We start from the raw sequence: 18,212 nt of genomic DNA on the forward strand, positions 1-18,212 counted from the left end.
CTATGACACTGGGATCCAGACATAAAGGTGAAGGTCGGTGACCTACATTTATTTTGACGTCACTGCACTAAAGATGGCGCTACATTCAGGCAATTATGGCTAACAGACAACCGCCAGAAAGGTAATAAATTCATCCTTTTATGAACATTTTTTGTAAATATATACATTTGGTTACGTGAGCATGGGAAACAGTGATCCAACATGTGCACTTTACGCAAATTTATGACTTTTGAAACTAATTGATTACGAGTTGTCAATAAAACGTACGTAACCAAACATACACAATTTTTCTAATAAAGAAGTGAAACACGTCGACTGGGGGGGGGGTGGTGGTTGCCAAAATCTAACATAAAAACCCATTTTATTTTATGTAATTTTTAGGAAAATTTTCCGTATGGCGCCACCACTTTTTCATTCGATAAGAAATAATGTAGTAGTAGTATCTAACTAATTGTAATTCTAAATTACCTCAAACAATCATCAATCAAGAATCATTCATGTCAATAAATGAGTAGGCCTATCCCTTTTTGTACTAAAAATTAGTGAAAAAGTGGTGGCGCAATACGGAAAGTTATCCGCTCCATCATGGTCAGATGTTTGTTGGACCAAACTTTGGTCAGATGTTTGTTGGACCAAACTTTGGACCACGTCTGTCATCGAGGTTCCTAGTCGACTTGATAACCGATACATTATTGGCTGAAACAGTGCCCACTGTAGTTGTAGATAAACCCTCCGTCATTAGCCTACTACAATCACAGACTTGTAATCATTGTTTGGTTTGTACACATGGGCATGGCGATTTAGTCCAAAGGTGGACGGAACACTCTGATTGGTCAGAGTCTCTGAGGCCTTCAATAAATGCACCTTTCAAACTTAACAATTGATACCACAGGAAAAAACACAGAAATACAACATTGATGCATGTGTAAGCTTGGGCGATATCACGATATTATCGAATATCGCGATATTAATTTGGAAACGATTTCGATATCGGTTCGATTTGGTTTTAATCAAAATATCGATATATCGCGATATCGATTTAGTATCGCAATATCGTGATGTATTCCTAGCTGAGACATTTTGCACCCCATAGGTTTGGAGTAAAACCAGAAGAATAGGTCATTAGAACACCTCTCTTATGCTATAACTGTCTCTTCTACAACTTTCACTGGGAGTTTGAAGACTGATGATGTCAAATTTAATTAATCGCGATTATACCGAATATCTCGATATAAAAGCTTATGCATGTGTGTAACTAATCTGTACTGTTCCGTCTGGAAACCACGAAGCTAGCACAGGGTACCAGTATTTCGTGGTTGCAAGACGCGTGGACATGTGTTTAGTACACAAAGCACGGATCGCATATTTGTTTTCTTTCTATGACGAACTGACGTGTGCAGATAATCACCCACCTTCGTCCTGGAAAAAGAAAAATATCAATGATCCGAACCCACAATGCACTGCTAATCCGTGCACAGCAAAAAAACGGTTCAGGTTGTTTGTCATGTTTCTTTTTCCAAATTTTGAGATTAGATCTTGTATTATTTTATGTAAAAACTATAGTGTACTGTATGTACAGGGCACTCCTGATTGGTCATCTCTCTGGCATTTTGTAGTAAATGCTCAAACTGATTCACAAGTTGGAGTTTTAAATAACAATGTGTGGTCAAAATCCCACAAGTACAGTTCCTACATGTACATGTACCACAAAAACAATCACCCAACAATATTTATCTTGTAAATTGGGCAGATAAACAAGCAGACAGAAAGACATCTGACCAAGCATTAGTTAAATCTTTATTCACATTGTACAAAACGTTAATACTGGACGTCGCTGACAGGGAGTCCATCCATGGTCCAACCTTGGCTAACTTACATGTACAGATACATTTACAGCAACATAAAGTATCAGTCATACACAAAGTTAACAAACCAGTCCAAGGTTGAATGGGTTCCCCTATTACTGAGTAGGATTTTTCGATGTGGTATTGTGGTCCATACATTCTGTCATTGTAAATTTGGTAAAAGTGGATAATTAAATCTGTGTGCAGGAGTGCAACTTATAAAAATTTCCAATTAATCTATTATCTGCTATGAAAAGGCATAAATATTATGCAAATATGATTTTTATCTTCCGCATTGATAGTAAAAGTTAACAAAGGTGTTAGTCAAATTTTTATTAGTGTTGGTTGAGACGTTGTATAAATGTGGAAATCTTATTTATGAGATAATTCTTCAATCCTCTATTCCATGGCTTTTGGATTGAACTGTAGAGGGCGCCGTTACACAGGGATGCAAATATTCTTGAGGCTATATCAATCCTCATATCAGGGCCATCACCATTGTGATAAAAAAATTGCATGATTTGACTTGGCCTGTAAAGTCACAATTTAAACACATGATGTATGTGAACACAATGAATGATGATGCTCTGTTCATGAAATAAATTTGACTGCAAGTAACATTTTGTTCAGGTGCAGCACTGCAGCTGGATGTATTTTGATCACAGGATGGGCTTTGTTTAAAATGCAATTGTACCTCTGTAGTATCAGGTGACTGTATCAAAATTAGAGTTGTTGCATTTCAACATAGAACTTGTTACTCACAGGTAAATGTGTACACAATGGGCTCACAGAAGCAGTAAACAATTTGTTCTCAATGAAATTATGTTTAGGGATTAATTTGGCATTTAATGTATTGTTTAAAATTAGAACCCTTTAAAACCAACCAGTGATATTTGTTATCAAAATATTTCTTGTTTAATTGCAGCAATAAACACTGATTAATTTCTGGGATTGATGCTATTAACTTAAAAATCTTAGACATAAGTATTTCTCTGGCGTACTATATTAGTATGATTATATGAATCACATACCAAATTTGTTTATTTAAAACACAAATCCCGCACTACTTTGTTCTTTAGATTGGTTGAAATCCAATATCAAATATTTTATTGCCAGTGATGGACACACATAATACAATACTAGTGGGAACTTTGGGTTGAGACGTGTTGCAAAACACTATAAACCCCCATCTTTATAACTCCTTCAATATCCTCATTGCTGAAGTGTATGACAAAGAAGGATTTGGGTTGTTAGTGATCTGCAGCACAGGAGGGTTTTGAAGGCTTTGGGACACTATGAGTTTGTATGAGGATGAGATTAAGAAGGACTTGGGCTATTAGGCCATTTTTATAAAGGAGGATTTTGAAGGTATTAGGTCTCATGTAGCTTGGCCAAAATAGGATTGTGAAGGTTTTGGGCTCTTACCATTGGAGACCTAATATCAAATATAATACACCAAGGGCCCCAACAAAGTCCTAAACTAAATCATAAACACATAAGGATTTAGAAGGATTTGGGATAGTATGTTCATTTACAATAAGGAGAAGGATATTGAAGGATTTGGACACTTAAGGTTTACGACAACTTCAAACTGAAGGATATTGAAGGATTTGGGCAGTATGTTTCTGAAGGGTTTGGTCTGTTAGGGTTTTAATTAACAGCTTCACAGTTGTGGTTATTAGTGAAATACTTGTTTTATATGACCCACCAACCATCATTTGTCATGTTTGGTAAAGTAGCATGGTGATATTGTAATAATGCATCTTTTAATATTCTTATTTTGTAAGATTGCCAAGACAAGATTGGCAGTGATCCAGAATAGCTTGGCCCTATACACTATTCCCATGATTCACCCAGTTAATTGAATACACTACGTGTGACTACATAGTACTGTATACATGTCACACATAATACTAGATCTTTTTATAAACACAGCTTGATTTCCAGGCCAACCTCTGTAGTCATGATTGATCAGTGGTATCCACAATTTACGCTTTTAGGTACAGTGTTATGGTAAGCAGATCTCAGGAATAGTAATTGGTTTTTCTTGTAATTTTTCTCAATTTTGAATCAAAGAAATTAACACTTGCACAAGTAGGCCTACTGAAGAGGAAATTTGTTTTGCTTTGTTTGTCAAAAACAAAGTTGAAAAAGTTGGCGTAGTGCTTGGTTCTGGTCTGGATTTACAAGAACATGTACAAATCATTTTGTGAAGTCATGACCATTGAGCAATATACAATTTAAATCAACAACAGCATTACTATTGACATACATTGTAGACTGATGGACAGTTTTCTTCTTTTTTTCTTTATTGAAACTTTGATTTTGTGTTGTTTCCTTTCCACTTTCCCACAATTTTGAAAAAAGTCAAAACATTTCCATCTGTTGGTTATTGACAATGGTCTCTTTGAACAATTCAAAATGTTGTTTTGACTACACCAGTTGCATTGGACTGTATTTATTTGACCCCGTGACCTTCACATACATGTTGTAGTGCCTGTTCAAGAGCATGCTTAGTATTATGTAGTATGAGGTACAATGGTGCACCGTATTATTTCATGATCAGGTTTTTGGGTTAAATAGGCTAACTGTGCAAAACTACCAAGAAATAACCTGAAATTGAAGGTTTTGTCTAACATTGCCCTGCACAGTATTGTGGATTTTCCTCCAAAATTCAAGCCCTTAAAGCCATTATACACTTTCGGTACAGAAAAAAAAAATTAAAAAAATCACAGATTTGCAAATAACTTACAGGGTTTACAGAAGGTAATGGTGACAGACCTCTCTTGAAATATTATTCCATGAAATGCTTCACTTTTTGAGAAAACATTAAAACAATATAAATTCTCGATAGCGAGAATTAAGAATTTATTTTGAACACATGTCATGACACGAGGAAATGTGCGGAAACAAGGGTGGGTTTTCCCGTTATTTTCTCCCCACTCCGATGACCGATTGAGCCTAAATTTTCACAGGTTTGTTATTTGATATAGAAGTTGTGATACACGAAGTGTGGGCCTTGGACATTACTGTTTACCGAAAGTGTCCAGTGGCTTTAGGTACATGTTAGTACACGCTGCAGAGTACCTTCATGCATAATAAAAGATAAAAGTGGATACATTTTTTTATTGATTATTATAGTGCATTTATGTAAACCTGCTCCTAGCAAAACTAAAAATAAACCCTTCTCAATTCTTGTTAGCACATTATGAAAAGAGGAACTGAAACCGGACACTTTTATTTTTAGGACAGGGGGGGAGGGGGAATCTGCTTTGGACTCTTACATTGCAGGATAGGAATTGTGTTGAGATGAACACGTCTAAAGATTGTAGGTCAAGTTGGGGCAGATGGCTTGATACATTGTACATATACATGTAACTTATAGCTTATTCAACAGATTGTAGCCTATCACATGTGATATGATGTGATGCACTGTTATTCTGCGTGTACACACGTTTACCTGGTCATCAGAGTTGATTATTCATTACATACGGAGTGTAGTACACGTAAGTGACATGACGAGTGGTGCAGTTGTACAGTACATGATACACACGTACCTGTAGGGTATACAATTATACTGGATTGGATTCTGGACAGAGGGGATTGACTGACATTGAATAGATGTGCACGGCACAGACGTGGATGATGAGCCATCCCTACGGCTGTGCATAAACACCTCAATGTGGGTATGTACAATGTACATCCATGTGAACATACAGGCTAAAGGGGTGTGCCGCAGGCTCACTACACAACAGTGAAATAATAGAGAGAGACTACCAGAGAGTGTGTGACGAAGAGGCTCCACATGGTGATCCACTGGGATAGGAAATATATGCCGGCATCTGAATGTATCGCAGACACATAGCCATGAGGTATGGGAAACATGTTCAGTGGAAGAATTGCACTCCATATAAGACCCTGCAGGCTCACTGTATGCACAGCCTCTGTACCAAACCCACAAATATACTTAACTGTAGAAGTCCCCCTGTCTTAATTTCGGCCAACTGATGAAATTTCATAAAATGCATTCACACTATTCTCTAGAATATTTTTGTGAATGTTTGATTTATTTTGTATAAATATTGTATGCTTGTAATGCTATGTAATGTTAAAAGCATACATTTTCTTACAACAAAAATTATAGGATTTGAAACCTTTAGTACAGAAATCCACACACCTGGTGCGCTGCCCTGAATTTTAGTCTTTTTGATACACATGTATTGGATTAAACATTAGTTTAGTTTTAGTAGATTTTTGTAATTTGTTTTTAATTACTTTTAAAGTTTGTTTATTTAGGAGAATACAAGAAGCAGTTAAATTTAATGCATATACAATTGTATAGATTGTACACAGTGCCACCAATAATCAACTGAAGCCATGTAATCATCTACTCAACATGGGCTCACAATTAGGCCTACATGATGTTTTACAAATCACTCTAGAGCAAGTACATAATTAGTACACAGATGGTGCTGAAGTCATTATGTTGAATGTGTGTTTTTCTGAATGCAATTTCAGTGTGTATAGAAATACATTCGATCAGTTACACAAGTACCATCTGACCATGTGAAGCTATGGAGGTACATGTAATGTATGGTAGCTGTATAGCAAATTATGTGAAGTAGCAATATTGACGGCTCGAATGTGATGGTTAAAACAATGACTCCCTTGGTGATCCCTGGAAGGTTCTATTTTCCCTCCTGTTCCGGGGATCACCAAGAGAGTCTAGTTTTTAAAAACCAAGAAGCACTTGAAGTAAAAGCAATCAATATTTAATCATAGCTCACACAATACAAAAACAATAGGATACGTGTACATTATGTAAACAATTAGGTACCTAGAAGCTGCTGTTGCTACGGGATATGTAGCTCTGAGTATAGTGCTGTATATTGGTTGCTATGGGAATAGTGGATTGCAGCTGATGTGGCTTTCTGTTAAAGACATTCGACACTAATGGTCATTGTCAAAGACTAGTCTTCTCACTTGGTGTATCTCAACATATACATAAAATAACAAACCTTTGAAAATTTGAGCTCAATCGGTCGTCGAAGTTGCGAAATAATAGGGCCTAATGAAAGAAAAAAACACCCTTGTCACACAAAGTTCAGATGCTTGATTTCGAGACCTCAAGAAATCAAATTCGTTGAAAATTACTTCTTTCTCGAAAACTACTCCACTTCAGAGGGAGCCGTTTCTAATAATGTTTTATACTATCAACCTCTCCCCATAAATCATTACCAAGTAAGGTTTTATGCTAATAATTAATTTGAGTAATAACCATAGTGTCAAGAAACGCTCTAAAGCCAGTCACAAGGCTAACAGTGTCTGGCCAGTATTGATTAATGTTTGCAAATGCATTGTTTATTGATGTGCTGTCATGACAACAGTAAGTTCAGCACCTTGAAAAATAGAATCTTAAATTAAATATAAATTCAAATCACTTGTTTTCGTTTCAAGTTTATTGGCTAAAATTTGTATGCCTATCATGTGAGAAAGCACGTCAATTATGGATTTTTTTATTATTTGTTTATACATGAATATACATGTAGGCCTTATTGTATGTATAATAAATATTAAAGGAACATTACAGAATTGGTTTTTGCTAACAAAACAGTTGCTGGCAGTTTAAATACTTTATGCAATTCACCAATATATAAATAAACTGACAGACCTGTAGAAGTTTGAGATCGATCGGCGGTCTTGGTTACGAGAGAACGTTTAAAAAAACGATTACAAATTTTGCATTGCATCGGTGCCAAAACAAAAATTAATAAAACGCTCCCTGAGCGATAAACTCCAAATGCAAAATTAGATTATTTATTTCTCATCAAATATGAAATTTCAGACAAAAAAATTTCAAGATGTTTTGAAGTATCACCATTAATAGACCAAGTAAGTTTTATGTAAATCTGTGATCTTCACGATTTTTGTTTCTTACCAATTCTGTAACGTTCCTTTAACACAGGAAACAAACTTACAGTTTTTGTAATACAATGTACATGTATAGAGGTGTTCCACACTACTGAATCTGTTGTTTTTTTGGCGAGAAAACAATTGAATAATCAACTAATAGCAAGAAAGGGACATAAACCAAACAAATAAATTTGATGAAGAAAATTCAGTAACATTAAATGTCTTCAGAACAGTATGTACTACATGTAGTTAGAAAAAATAACAGTACATGTTCATTTTTGCAAATTTAATTTTTTTAAATGATAGGCCTATAGTCTGTCAACCTGTATGATAAAATGCCATATATTCCTTTTAGCAATAGGCACGACCTGCCATTGTTAAATCCATTGAGACGCAATGTCTTAGTGATCTTATTGTCTGTCAAGAGGCAAACTGCGTGGGCGTTGAGAGCCCTTGTACATGATTGGATGAAGCACTACATGTACACGTAGGGAAGATCAGCAGGGTTTTTTCCCCTGGTAGTTTTATGTCTGATGGAATCAAGCTTGAATGCACACTATTATGGATGCCAAGCATGCTTGGCCTATTTCCATTATATCAAATTGTCAGCTTTATGTGCAATGATTTATTGTCACAATTTATTATGTTTTTAAAGAGCATTGTTGGAGTTAGTGGGATTGAAAATGCATTTAATACTTTGTGACATGTGTTTTATATGGGCTATGTCGATCATCAATTATGATGTAGGAAGAGGGTTAAAACTTGCATCATGTTGTCTACATGACAGCAACTGTGCACATTAAACAATGTATAGTACAGTGTATAAAATATGTTGTATTGTATCATTGTGTAACGTAACAGAATCTACAGATTTGTACATCACTGTAGTGAGCGTACATCATGAATGCAACAGATCATGATACATTATTTGTTGTTTTTACTATTTTTATTGTCATTGTTTTTGAGTGTTTTGTTTTGTTATCATTTTGATACATTTTGTGGGCAGCCATGGGCTGACTCTCAACAATATTAAAATACCCCAAAAATATGTATTTCAGTTAAAAGATACCAACTAGTGGAAATTCTGACAAACAAACCCATTCAAATTTGAATAATTTTTATACAAGAAAATAGATAACACACTCGGTGTTGTTTAGAAAGTATTTTTAAAATACAATTGTTTTTATATTATTAAACAAAGTACAGTGCAGTTCATGGATGTGTTTCTGTGTGTTGTGCTTGCATGGATTGTACGTATACACTGATTTGGGGTACATTTTACAGTGTACATAAATATGTACATGGATTGAAGAAGAAAGATTTAGATCTCAAAGGATCCATTCTACACATCTTTTTATCACACAAGTGTAAAGTTGCAGTGACAACCTGTTGTTGATCAATCAGATGCAATAATGTTAGTTTGCTTGAGGCCTGAGGATAAACTACAAAACAAGTCTACATGACCCATTACACAACGCAGTAAGAACCAGGGCCCAATTTCATGGCTCTGCTTACCGCTGAATTATGCGCTTACGATCACGATTCCCCGCTTACGTGCAAGCGCCGAATTTCTGCGCTAGCCTTGTAAGCGTAGAAAGCCTAGTAACGTGAAGTACGCATGCGCAGAAGCCCAAATTAGCCGCTAACCCGCGAAAGACGCTTGCCGTAAACACAGAGTTTCCTGCTTCCGTAAGCGTCGATTCTGTGCTTACGGTAAGCAGAGCCATGACATTGGGACCTGTGCAAGCACGTTTACCATTTTCACCATTTAGGGAGTTAGGATCAGAGGGTTTGTTAGGTGCAGTGTGCAATGGGTCAAATAAACTAAATGCTTTTCCTACAATTTAAAATTGAATGTGGTGAAATGTACAATTATTAATCATTGCAATCATACATTGTACAATTTGGCACACTAAACATGTTATACAACTTTAGACATAAACACATAAATCATTATTGTTGCTGTACAAAATAAACCTTTGCAATACAGTACCCAGACTACAGAAGCAAAGTGATGACTCAACATTGACCATGACTAAATATAGCCTCATTCATGGATATTGAATAATGAGAACCTTTGGTCTCTGGGTTGCCTTGGAATGGCTTGTTCAATGATGTGTGCTTTTTGGTGCCAGGTTTTTAGCACAGTACATTGTACATTTATAAACAAAATTTATTTAATAGATCTACATACAAATATAAACATAATTTTATTGTGTATTCAGGACTGTTATCCGCATTTGATGATTTGATCATGGTAAAACATGCCATGGAGGTGTCAGGGGCACAGTAGTTACTTGTGTACATGTAACCCTGGGTTCGCCATTAAAAGTAGCAGGAACCAAAAATAAATCTATAACTCCCTTTTTTAAATAAAACCAATTTATGAACATAAAAATTTACAAAGTGTTGGTTTTTTTAAATGTAGACAAGTATATGTAAAATATGCATCTCTCAGGGGTCGATATTGCCACTAGCCCGCTAGCCCGGGACTACCAGATTTACAGCCGGGCTACTGATTTTTCCAGTTTGATAGCCCGACGGGCTAGTGGAAAAATAATGCAAAAATCATCATCACAAACAATAAAGAACTATGTTATTGGTGTATTGTAAAGTTTGAGCCGTGACGCGAGACATAACGTGGCTTTCGGGCTACCAAAATCTAATCAGGGCTACTAAAAATTATTGGTCACTAGCCCTGCTGACTACCATGGAAATACACTTAATTTCGACCCCTGATCTCTTGTGGAGTTTGTTTTCAGTAAAGTTGAATTTGTAATCATTACTTGTAATGGGTTTTTGTTATCTTGTTGTGACAGAAATCTTGTTTTTTTTGACAGCTGCATAACTTGCTGAGTTTCCTTTGTCTCTGTTGTTGCTTTCAGGGCCCCCAGTGGGCAGCCCTTGCAGGAGTCAATGTCCCCCTACAAGCGCCCTCGTCCACAGAGTCCCCAGACCCATCGAGAGATTCCTCAGTATATCTATGTCTCTCCAGCGGATCAGCAACAACGCTTTCCAATGGCTGCAGCTGGTCAACATTACTCAGCCATTTATCCCTCTCAGGCTGCTAGACACCAGGTGGGTCTCCAAATAAAGTACTCATTTGACCATAGAAATAGAACCCGGAGAACGCCGAGTTCAGTGTTCTCCGGGTCCTATTTCTATGGATTTGACTCTAATCTTTCTCTAACAACATTAAGTGACAGTCACTTTTGGGTGTGAATAAGGGAATCAAAGTGCGTAAAGAGGTTTTTAATCAAGTGGTTTAAACACACACTGAAGCCCGGTTCTTGATATTATCATTGAGACGAATTTGAGGTAAAATTCTTGTGAATCAGGCCCCGACAAGTTTAAACCACAATTTGTCTAAAAACCTTGATTCCAATTCAGATTTATACCCCTCCATTGAAAACATCCAAAGACACTATAAGTCATAAACTGACAGTTAAGCCTTAGCTCTCCTTCCTCAACTCAACTCTACAATGAGTTTCTATGCATGTTTTGAGCACTGAGTACATGTAGCTCGTCTTGTAAGTTTCAAACTTCAGCGCTAAAGTTTTAAACTATCACATATAATTTTCAGACGTGTGCAACCCAAGAAGCCAAATGTGTAACTAACTTGTGACTTGCCATAATTGATACTGAAGTGTACACGGTTGGGAATAAGGTCTGTATGTACATGTCAACAGAGGTCATGACCTCTGTTACCCTGATATTGACCATTACATCTTGATACATGAACCCCTTCAGATTATCCTCAGGGAATCAGTGCCTTTTGCAAAATGAAAACGGCCTTGCCCCATCATTCAAATACAATGAACCATGAAATGTTACTTCTATCAGCCTAAAGTGACCTACGAACTCACTGTCAGTTGTCCAAGCATCTTCAATTCCACATGTTTAATGTACTGGTATAAAGTTGGGGGAGGGGGCAGGATAGGGGCGTCTTCAGTTTTGCCACTTCCTAGACTTTCCCAACAGTCTGTCATCAGATTAGTAATTTAAACCCATTACAAATATTGAACCAGCCCTTGAATCATGCATTAGTGAAAAGCACTGCACATCCAGGTACATGTATAAACAGATTTGCTGTAGACAGAAATAGTTCAATGTTGTCAGCTATTAAGTAACATGGTTAAGGATTGACAGCCAGTTCCGCTAGATATAAATAAAGTGCAAATGTTTATTGCTCTTTACTAATCTTCATGTTCTCAAGTTACTACACATGCATGCTTCCCAGATGAATAATACTTGGTACATGTAGATAGTGTTCAAGTCAATTTGAATTGAAGCCAGTGTTAGTGTTTTGTTCAGTTTTGTATTAAAGAAACCTCTCATAAAAACAAATGCAGGTCTGTCTACATCATTATGTGCAGATTTATTGCTACCCTGATGTATGATTCTCTGCCATCCTATTTATTGTCACATGAATGAATGTGTTGCCTTCAGGTGCAGTGACTGCTCTAGCCCTGATTTTAACATACATGTAAGGGTTCATAACCAAATCTTTTTCTTATTATGTTAGATTACATACTCGAGGTGTACTGACACATACAATGGCTCTTTGTGAATTTTGCAGCTCATAAGCCGCTTATAAGCTAAACACTTTGGAAAGGGCAATCGGATTCAATCGGTTTTTCATTGATCATGTAAAAATTTACATCAAGTTGTATATTATACACACTGCTCTTTGTGTACATGGAACAAGTTTAATTAATTTTAATAAGCTCATTCTTAAAGAGGAAATGTGAAATAAATTTTGTGACGTACTCATTTTCGAATTGATAAGAGTTGGACAAAAACTCTAAGTCTCTAGCCTCATGTTTAAATGGTGTAACTTGCCATTGTAACATTCAAAACATCTGATAACATCATTCTGAGAAAAAATGGGTCCTTACAGTTTCATCTGGGGATGTTTTAGTCAACTCCTTACTTTTTCAGAGTGAAATATGAAACATGACATCATTGGATTTCAACAGCTATGGGTCTTTACATTCCAAGAAGGATTTTTTTGTCAGGCTAAAGGTAAAAGTCAAAGCCATTTTAATTTAATATCATCAGAAATCAGGAATGAACCAAACGATGCATTCAACGACAATTTACCTAATTGTTATTTCATAGTTTGTTTTCATTGCTTAACTCTTATGTTTTCTTATACATCAATCAGGAGCTGGCAGCCATGGAGTTCCGTGACCAGCGAGGAGAGCATTTTAATGCTCAGATTAGAAGGCGGCCATCTTTACTGTCAGAGTTTCAAGGTCACACAGCCACAGAACGAGACCGGTGAGAGACAGAGATTAAATATTCATTAAATAAATAAATAAATAAATAAACAAATAAATAAATAAAAGACAGCTCCGAATGAATCACCATAAAAACACACAAAGCATGTCAGAGAGAAAAAACACCACTTACCAATGACCATGTTTCCCTCAATATCGGAGGGTATTACTGAAGGGTGTACAGTTGGGGGGGGGGGGGGGGTTGAGCTGAAAAGGGAGGATGAGAGGGGCTGGAAAAGGAGGTCACACAACTACTGCTGCCAACGCTTTATTGCACTCTGTGTACATGAACAATTTCACAGGGGTTAGAACAATCATGAAAATGCCCCCCAAATAGTCTGCAATCTCCTGGTGGGCTAGAACTCCAGAAATAATGAAGGAAGAGAGAAATTGTTTACCTGCAATTAGCTCATATGGTCCTGCAACTGTAAATCAAACTTTTCGGGCACAGCTTATAGACAGAGTATTAAAATTGATGTTCATGGGCCTGTGATTTCATAGCAATTCCCCTTTTCCTTTGACAGAAGTTAAGTTATAGAAATTCTCTGAAACGTATTGTTATCTGAGTTGGTTTGTTGTGCTTCATTTGACTCTAGACAAGAGGAAGTTAATCAACTCTGAATTTAATATCCAAGTAAGTTTAATCAGGTACAGTGGTTAAGATCTATACATGTACATAAACTTGTCAAATGAATGTACATGTTCATGTAACTATCATATGTTTCAGCAATTTGAAGCATCTGTCATGATGAATATTGAAAGGCTTGCTACAAGATCCGTTAGTTCCGTAAATACTGATGATAAACTGAGTTTATAAGTGTATAGGAATTGCCTGCCTTGATATGAAGGCATTGCTAAAAGTTAAACTACTAGTATACTAGTGAGAGTACTATAGGCCTAATGCATTTCAAATATTGTCATTTAACTCCTAGAAGTGCGGAGTACTATAGACCAAACAGTTTTGAGCCAGTTAGAGCACCACCTGTCACTACACAGGTCGAGACGGAGCAGGTGATGGCTCCAAAGCGCCCTCGTTTGACCATGGAGAGCCAAGAAGATGTCAAGCCAATCAGACCAGTCCCACTTGCTGGTGACCCACGGGTCGTTCACATAGCCCAACCTGAGATCAAAAAGGTACAGGAGACAAACGGCACTGTAGTTCACCAGCTCATTGTTGCATAAATGGGTCTGTTCACAAGATGACCCCATACTATTACCAATATAAAGGAAAATTTGTCTTACTCTTTGTTAAGTGATTTGAAATGTTCATAGGAAGGTAGACTCGGCCCCTGTCTTTATCCGCAAGGATAAAGACGGGTACCTGCTGCTTAGATCCAATGATTCCATTGGATACAATGATATCATTGGATAAACGTGCAGAGTCATGAGCTTTCCATAGATGCCCAAACAGTACACTCCTATCAGCAAAAACATGAACGTAAACTTTAGAAAATTGTGCCCTTTCTAGGTTAAGTCACCACATCAGGCTTATTGCATGCTCATGTATGATGTCTGCACGTAGGTACCTGACCTGAGAAATGGTAACTTCACGTTGCTTAAAATGTGAGATTTTTACAACCAAATTTTCTGACATTCACGTTCACGTGCAGCTAAACCTCCCTACTTAACAGCGATGCAGATCCTAACATGCATGTTATGATACATTTTTTGACACTGACACCACAATATCAGGATTGATGAAGCTAAAAAACACATCAACCCCAAAAGGCCAAAACACATGTCTTTAATACTGTGGCTGTAGCATCCCCTTCAATTATGGAGTCACACTTTGGATATTAAAACTTGAAGAAGAAGTTATGAAACCTACAATCCTGTTGTGTATAATCCCACATTGACAGGTAAGTATATATGACTTCAATTCCTATGGTTTATCCAAGGAGGCCAACTGGTTCCCTGCCCCTCCTAGCTGTGTGTAGAAACCATCTTGCTCAGGACACAGGAAGTGATTGGAATTAACATGGCACCAGTTAGGCGGTGGAGAAAACTCATATGTATTAGAGCGCTTGTTAGACTGCTTGCTAGACCACCTGTAAACTTAAAGGATTTGGGTACTTTTGCAGTACAAAACACAATGTGCACAGATTTACATTAAACTTACACCGTTTGAAGATAATGGTAGTAGAAAGCGTACCTTAAAATATTAGTTGCTGAGGTGCTATAGTTTTTGAGAAATGAGTAAAACAATGTCATGAAAATACGTTTTTACGTGCAAAAATAATTTTCGTCTCATGATCACTTAGACTCATTTCTCAAAAACTACAGCACCTCAGCAAGTAATATTTTCAGGGAAGCTTTCTACTATCATTATCTTCAAACTGTGTAAGTTTAGTGTAAATCTGTAGACATGGTGTTTTTTGTTCTACAAAAAGTACATAGACCCTTTAATGTTAGGTGTGTCTACATATGCACCTTGTTAAAGGGGGCACTCAATGGGCACATACAGCTGCAATTGATGTGGTTTGACTGCCATCAGATTTGATTTATGTCTTTGTTGATTAGACATTAGAAAGTTATGTGCTTTAATAATTCACACATGCACACTGTGAGACTGCTTTGTATATCAGGCACTTAGCGTAATCTTTTATCATCTATGACAGGTCATACATTCAGGTTGGCTCAGTAGTTTTTGCCCTGCTTTTCACCTCTGCCACCATGATCCATGTAGACTGTAGCCTTTGCATATTTTGATTGGATTACTCTCAAAATTAAACATGGGGTTTTCCTTTTGTTTTTTCTCTCCTATTTTTATTTACATCTTCCACTCCTACATGACACAAGTGTCACGGCTGGGGATTCGAACCCACACTCTGCTGATCAGAAACACCAGAGTTTGAATTCGGTGCTCTTAACCACTCGGCCATGACCCCTCCAAACATACATAATGGCCTGACATTTTGACCCTGGTAGAACCTTTTTCAAGGAAGACTACCAGGGTCGATATATCATGCCATTAACTATTTTTTTGCGCATTTATACCATAACATTGGTTTTGGTAACGGTTTGCAACAACTTATAATTCAATTTTCAGATTGTAATCATTTAAATGCCACAGTCTTACTCAAATACTACTAAAATTAGGTTATTTTGACCCAATATTCAAGCATTACGTGATGTTTTTTCACCCTGGGACTGTGTAAGACTATCATATGACTATAACCTCTCAAGTGGAGTATAAAAGATCTCTCCAATCTCAGGTTCTTAATTCAACTCTTTCCCTCCGCCGTCATTGATGATCATTTCCTATCAGTGGTTCATATTTCCTTTTCGTGACAAAGAGGACACACATGAGAGGAACGGGGTTCACAATTAGAGCGTAGCAGACCGATTGAGACCCGGGTTCACAATTAGAGCGTAGCAGACTGATCAAGACCATGGCTTTATTTGGGGAATCCATAAATATCTTGCCTCTGGATGTTGTAGTTACTGCTGGTTAACAAGGAGGCTTGATGACAGGACTCTTGCAGTCTCCACATTTACTCCTTCCCTTGTTCATGTTGTTCCTGTTCATTGTAATCAGTACCAGACGACTTTACTATTTTTGACTTGATAAATACTGCCTGTGCCAGGTTAAGCATTAACATTGGCCTAAAATTCCCTACCTAGTCTTGTTATTAACCAATACATACAATGAACTTGCTTAGTCCATAATCAAGTCAAAACATTTCAGCAAGTGATGAATGAAAATTAAAATTTCTTTCAGTGAAATTCCTAGCCAAAGGTGTGGTTGAGGTTGTATGGTAATTTGAGCACTGAATACGTTTTGTCTAGTTGTTCTCGTCAAACATTCTATGACTACACCTGTTTACAATTTTTTTTTTCCTTTTTTTTTCCCATAAGCAACAAAGAACATACAGAACATAACAAATCACAGAAAAAGCATCCACAAAAATTAAACAAAAAAACTGTTAACAATCTCAACCTGATCAAAGTTATACCTCTCAGTAACTGAATGCGCAAGATTGCCAGTTCATTCTTGATCTGTATAGTCAAATTTAAAGACAGTGTTTAAAGACAGTGGACACTATTGGTAATTGTCAAAGACCATTCTTCTCACTTGGTATATCCCAGCATAGGCCTATGCATAAAATAACAAACCTGTGCAAATTTGAACTCAATCGGTCGTTGAAGTTGCGAGATAATAATGAAAGAAACAAAGTTGTGTGCTTTCAGATGCTTGATTCGAGACCGCAAAATCTAATTCTGAGGTCTCAAAATCAAATTTGTGTTAAATAACTTCTTTCTCATGCCGTTTCTCACAATGTTTTATACTACGTCTCAACCTCTCCTCATTACTCGTTACCAAGTTAGGTTATATGCTAATAATTATTTTGAGTAATTACCAATAGTGTCCACTGCCTTTGGTAAAAAAGACCTCACAATTTAAATGCGTTGTGATGTTGATGATTTGTTCACCTTAAAATATTAAAAGTACTGTACCTTGTATTAATATTTCTTTCTTTCTGTAAATGCACAAAGCCATGTCTCCTTTTTTTGGCATTTTGAATATTTAGATTGGAAGTAAGTGTAACATTGATAGAAGACAGAAAGATTTGTTTGCTTTTTTAAAGACACTGTGCTTGCATTTAGATTCCACTGCATGATGAATCTTGTTGTCAGCAAGTTAAAAAGTTTCCCAAACTCAACCTCTAATTTTACTCCACCCTATTGTTTTACCTGTCTAGGAGCAGCCATACTTCCCCAAAGTAGAAAATGTTTCTCCGACCCCCATAGAGCAAGAGTCTCCATCTAAGCAATCTAAGGAAGGCTTAGTGCAATCTATGGAGAGAGTGGATCGAGAGATTGCTAAAGTTGATACTCAGATCAGTAAACTCGAGAAGAAACAGGTACGGTTGAACTTCAGACAGTGTGTAATGTGAGATTGATAGTCAGAAAACAGAAGGCTAATTGCAGGCATGTATGCTTAATTTTCGAAGCCGCAAGGCATTTTTTCCTTGGTAAAGGGCACCCTATGTGGAAATTGTAAATTTCTACCGGGCACCAAGGCAATGACCAGGGGGCATGGAGGCAATCGCCTTTGTTGCCTCCGTGAAGTATCAGGCCTGCTTATTGGAGTGAAATATGCAGTAGTGATGGTTTTGAGTTTGAATAATAATTAATAATGTTTAAAATTTATATTGTGCCCCTTACATGT

General features: G+C 36.9%; 1 protein-coding gene across 7 annotated transcripts in view; it reads left to right on the forward strand.

The window, feature by feature from the left end:
* The first annotated feature begins 62 nt into the window (after positions 1-62).
* Positions 63-18,212, forward strand: part of LOC139938976 (uncharacterized) — an 88,373-nt gene continuing 70,223 nt past the window's right edge. For 5 of the 7 annotated variants that reach the window (XM_071934662.1, XM_071934664.1, XM_071934666.1 and 2 more), the window contains exons 1-5: positions 63-121; positions 10,643-10,835; positions 12,925-13,040; positions 13,972-14,173; positions 17,743-17,904. In XM_071934662.1, the coding sequence (XP_071790763.1) occupies positions 96-121; positions 10,643-10,835; positions 12,925-13,040; positions 13,972-14,173; positions 17,743-17,904 (699 nt within the window). In that variant the 5' untranslated portion in view covers positions 63-95. Of the gene's footprint in view, positions 122-5,646; positions 5,717-10,642; positions 10,836-12,924; positions 13,041-13,971; positions 14,174-17,742; positions 17,905-18,212 lie in introns of those variants that run through there. The other 2 variants (XM_071934665.1, XM_071934663.1) reach the window with 2 other exon arrangements.

The sequence above is a fragment of the Asterias amurensis genome, chromosome 6, assembly GCF_032118995.1.
Source record: "Asterias amurensis chromosome 6, ASM3211899v1".
NCBI lineage: Eukaryota > Metazoa > Echinodermata > Asteroidea > Forcipulatida > Asteriidae > Asterias > Asterias amurensis.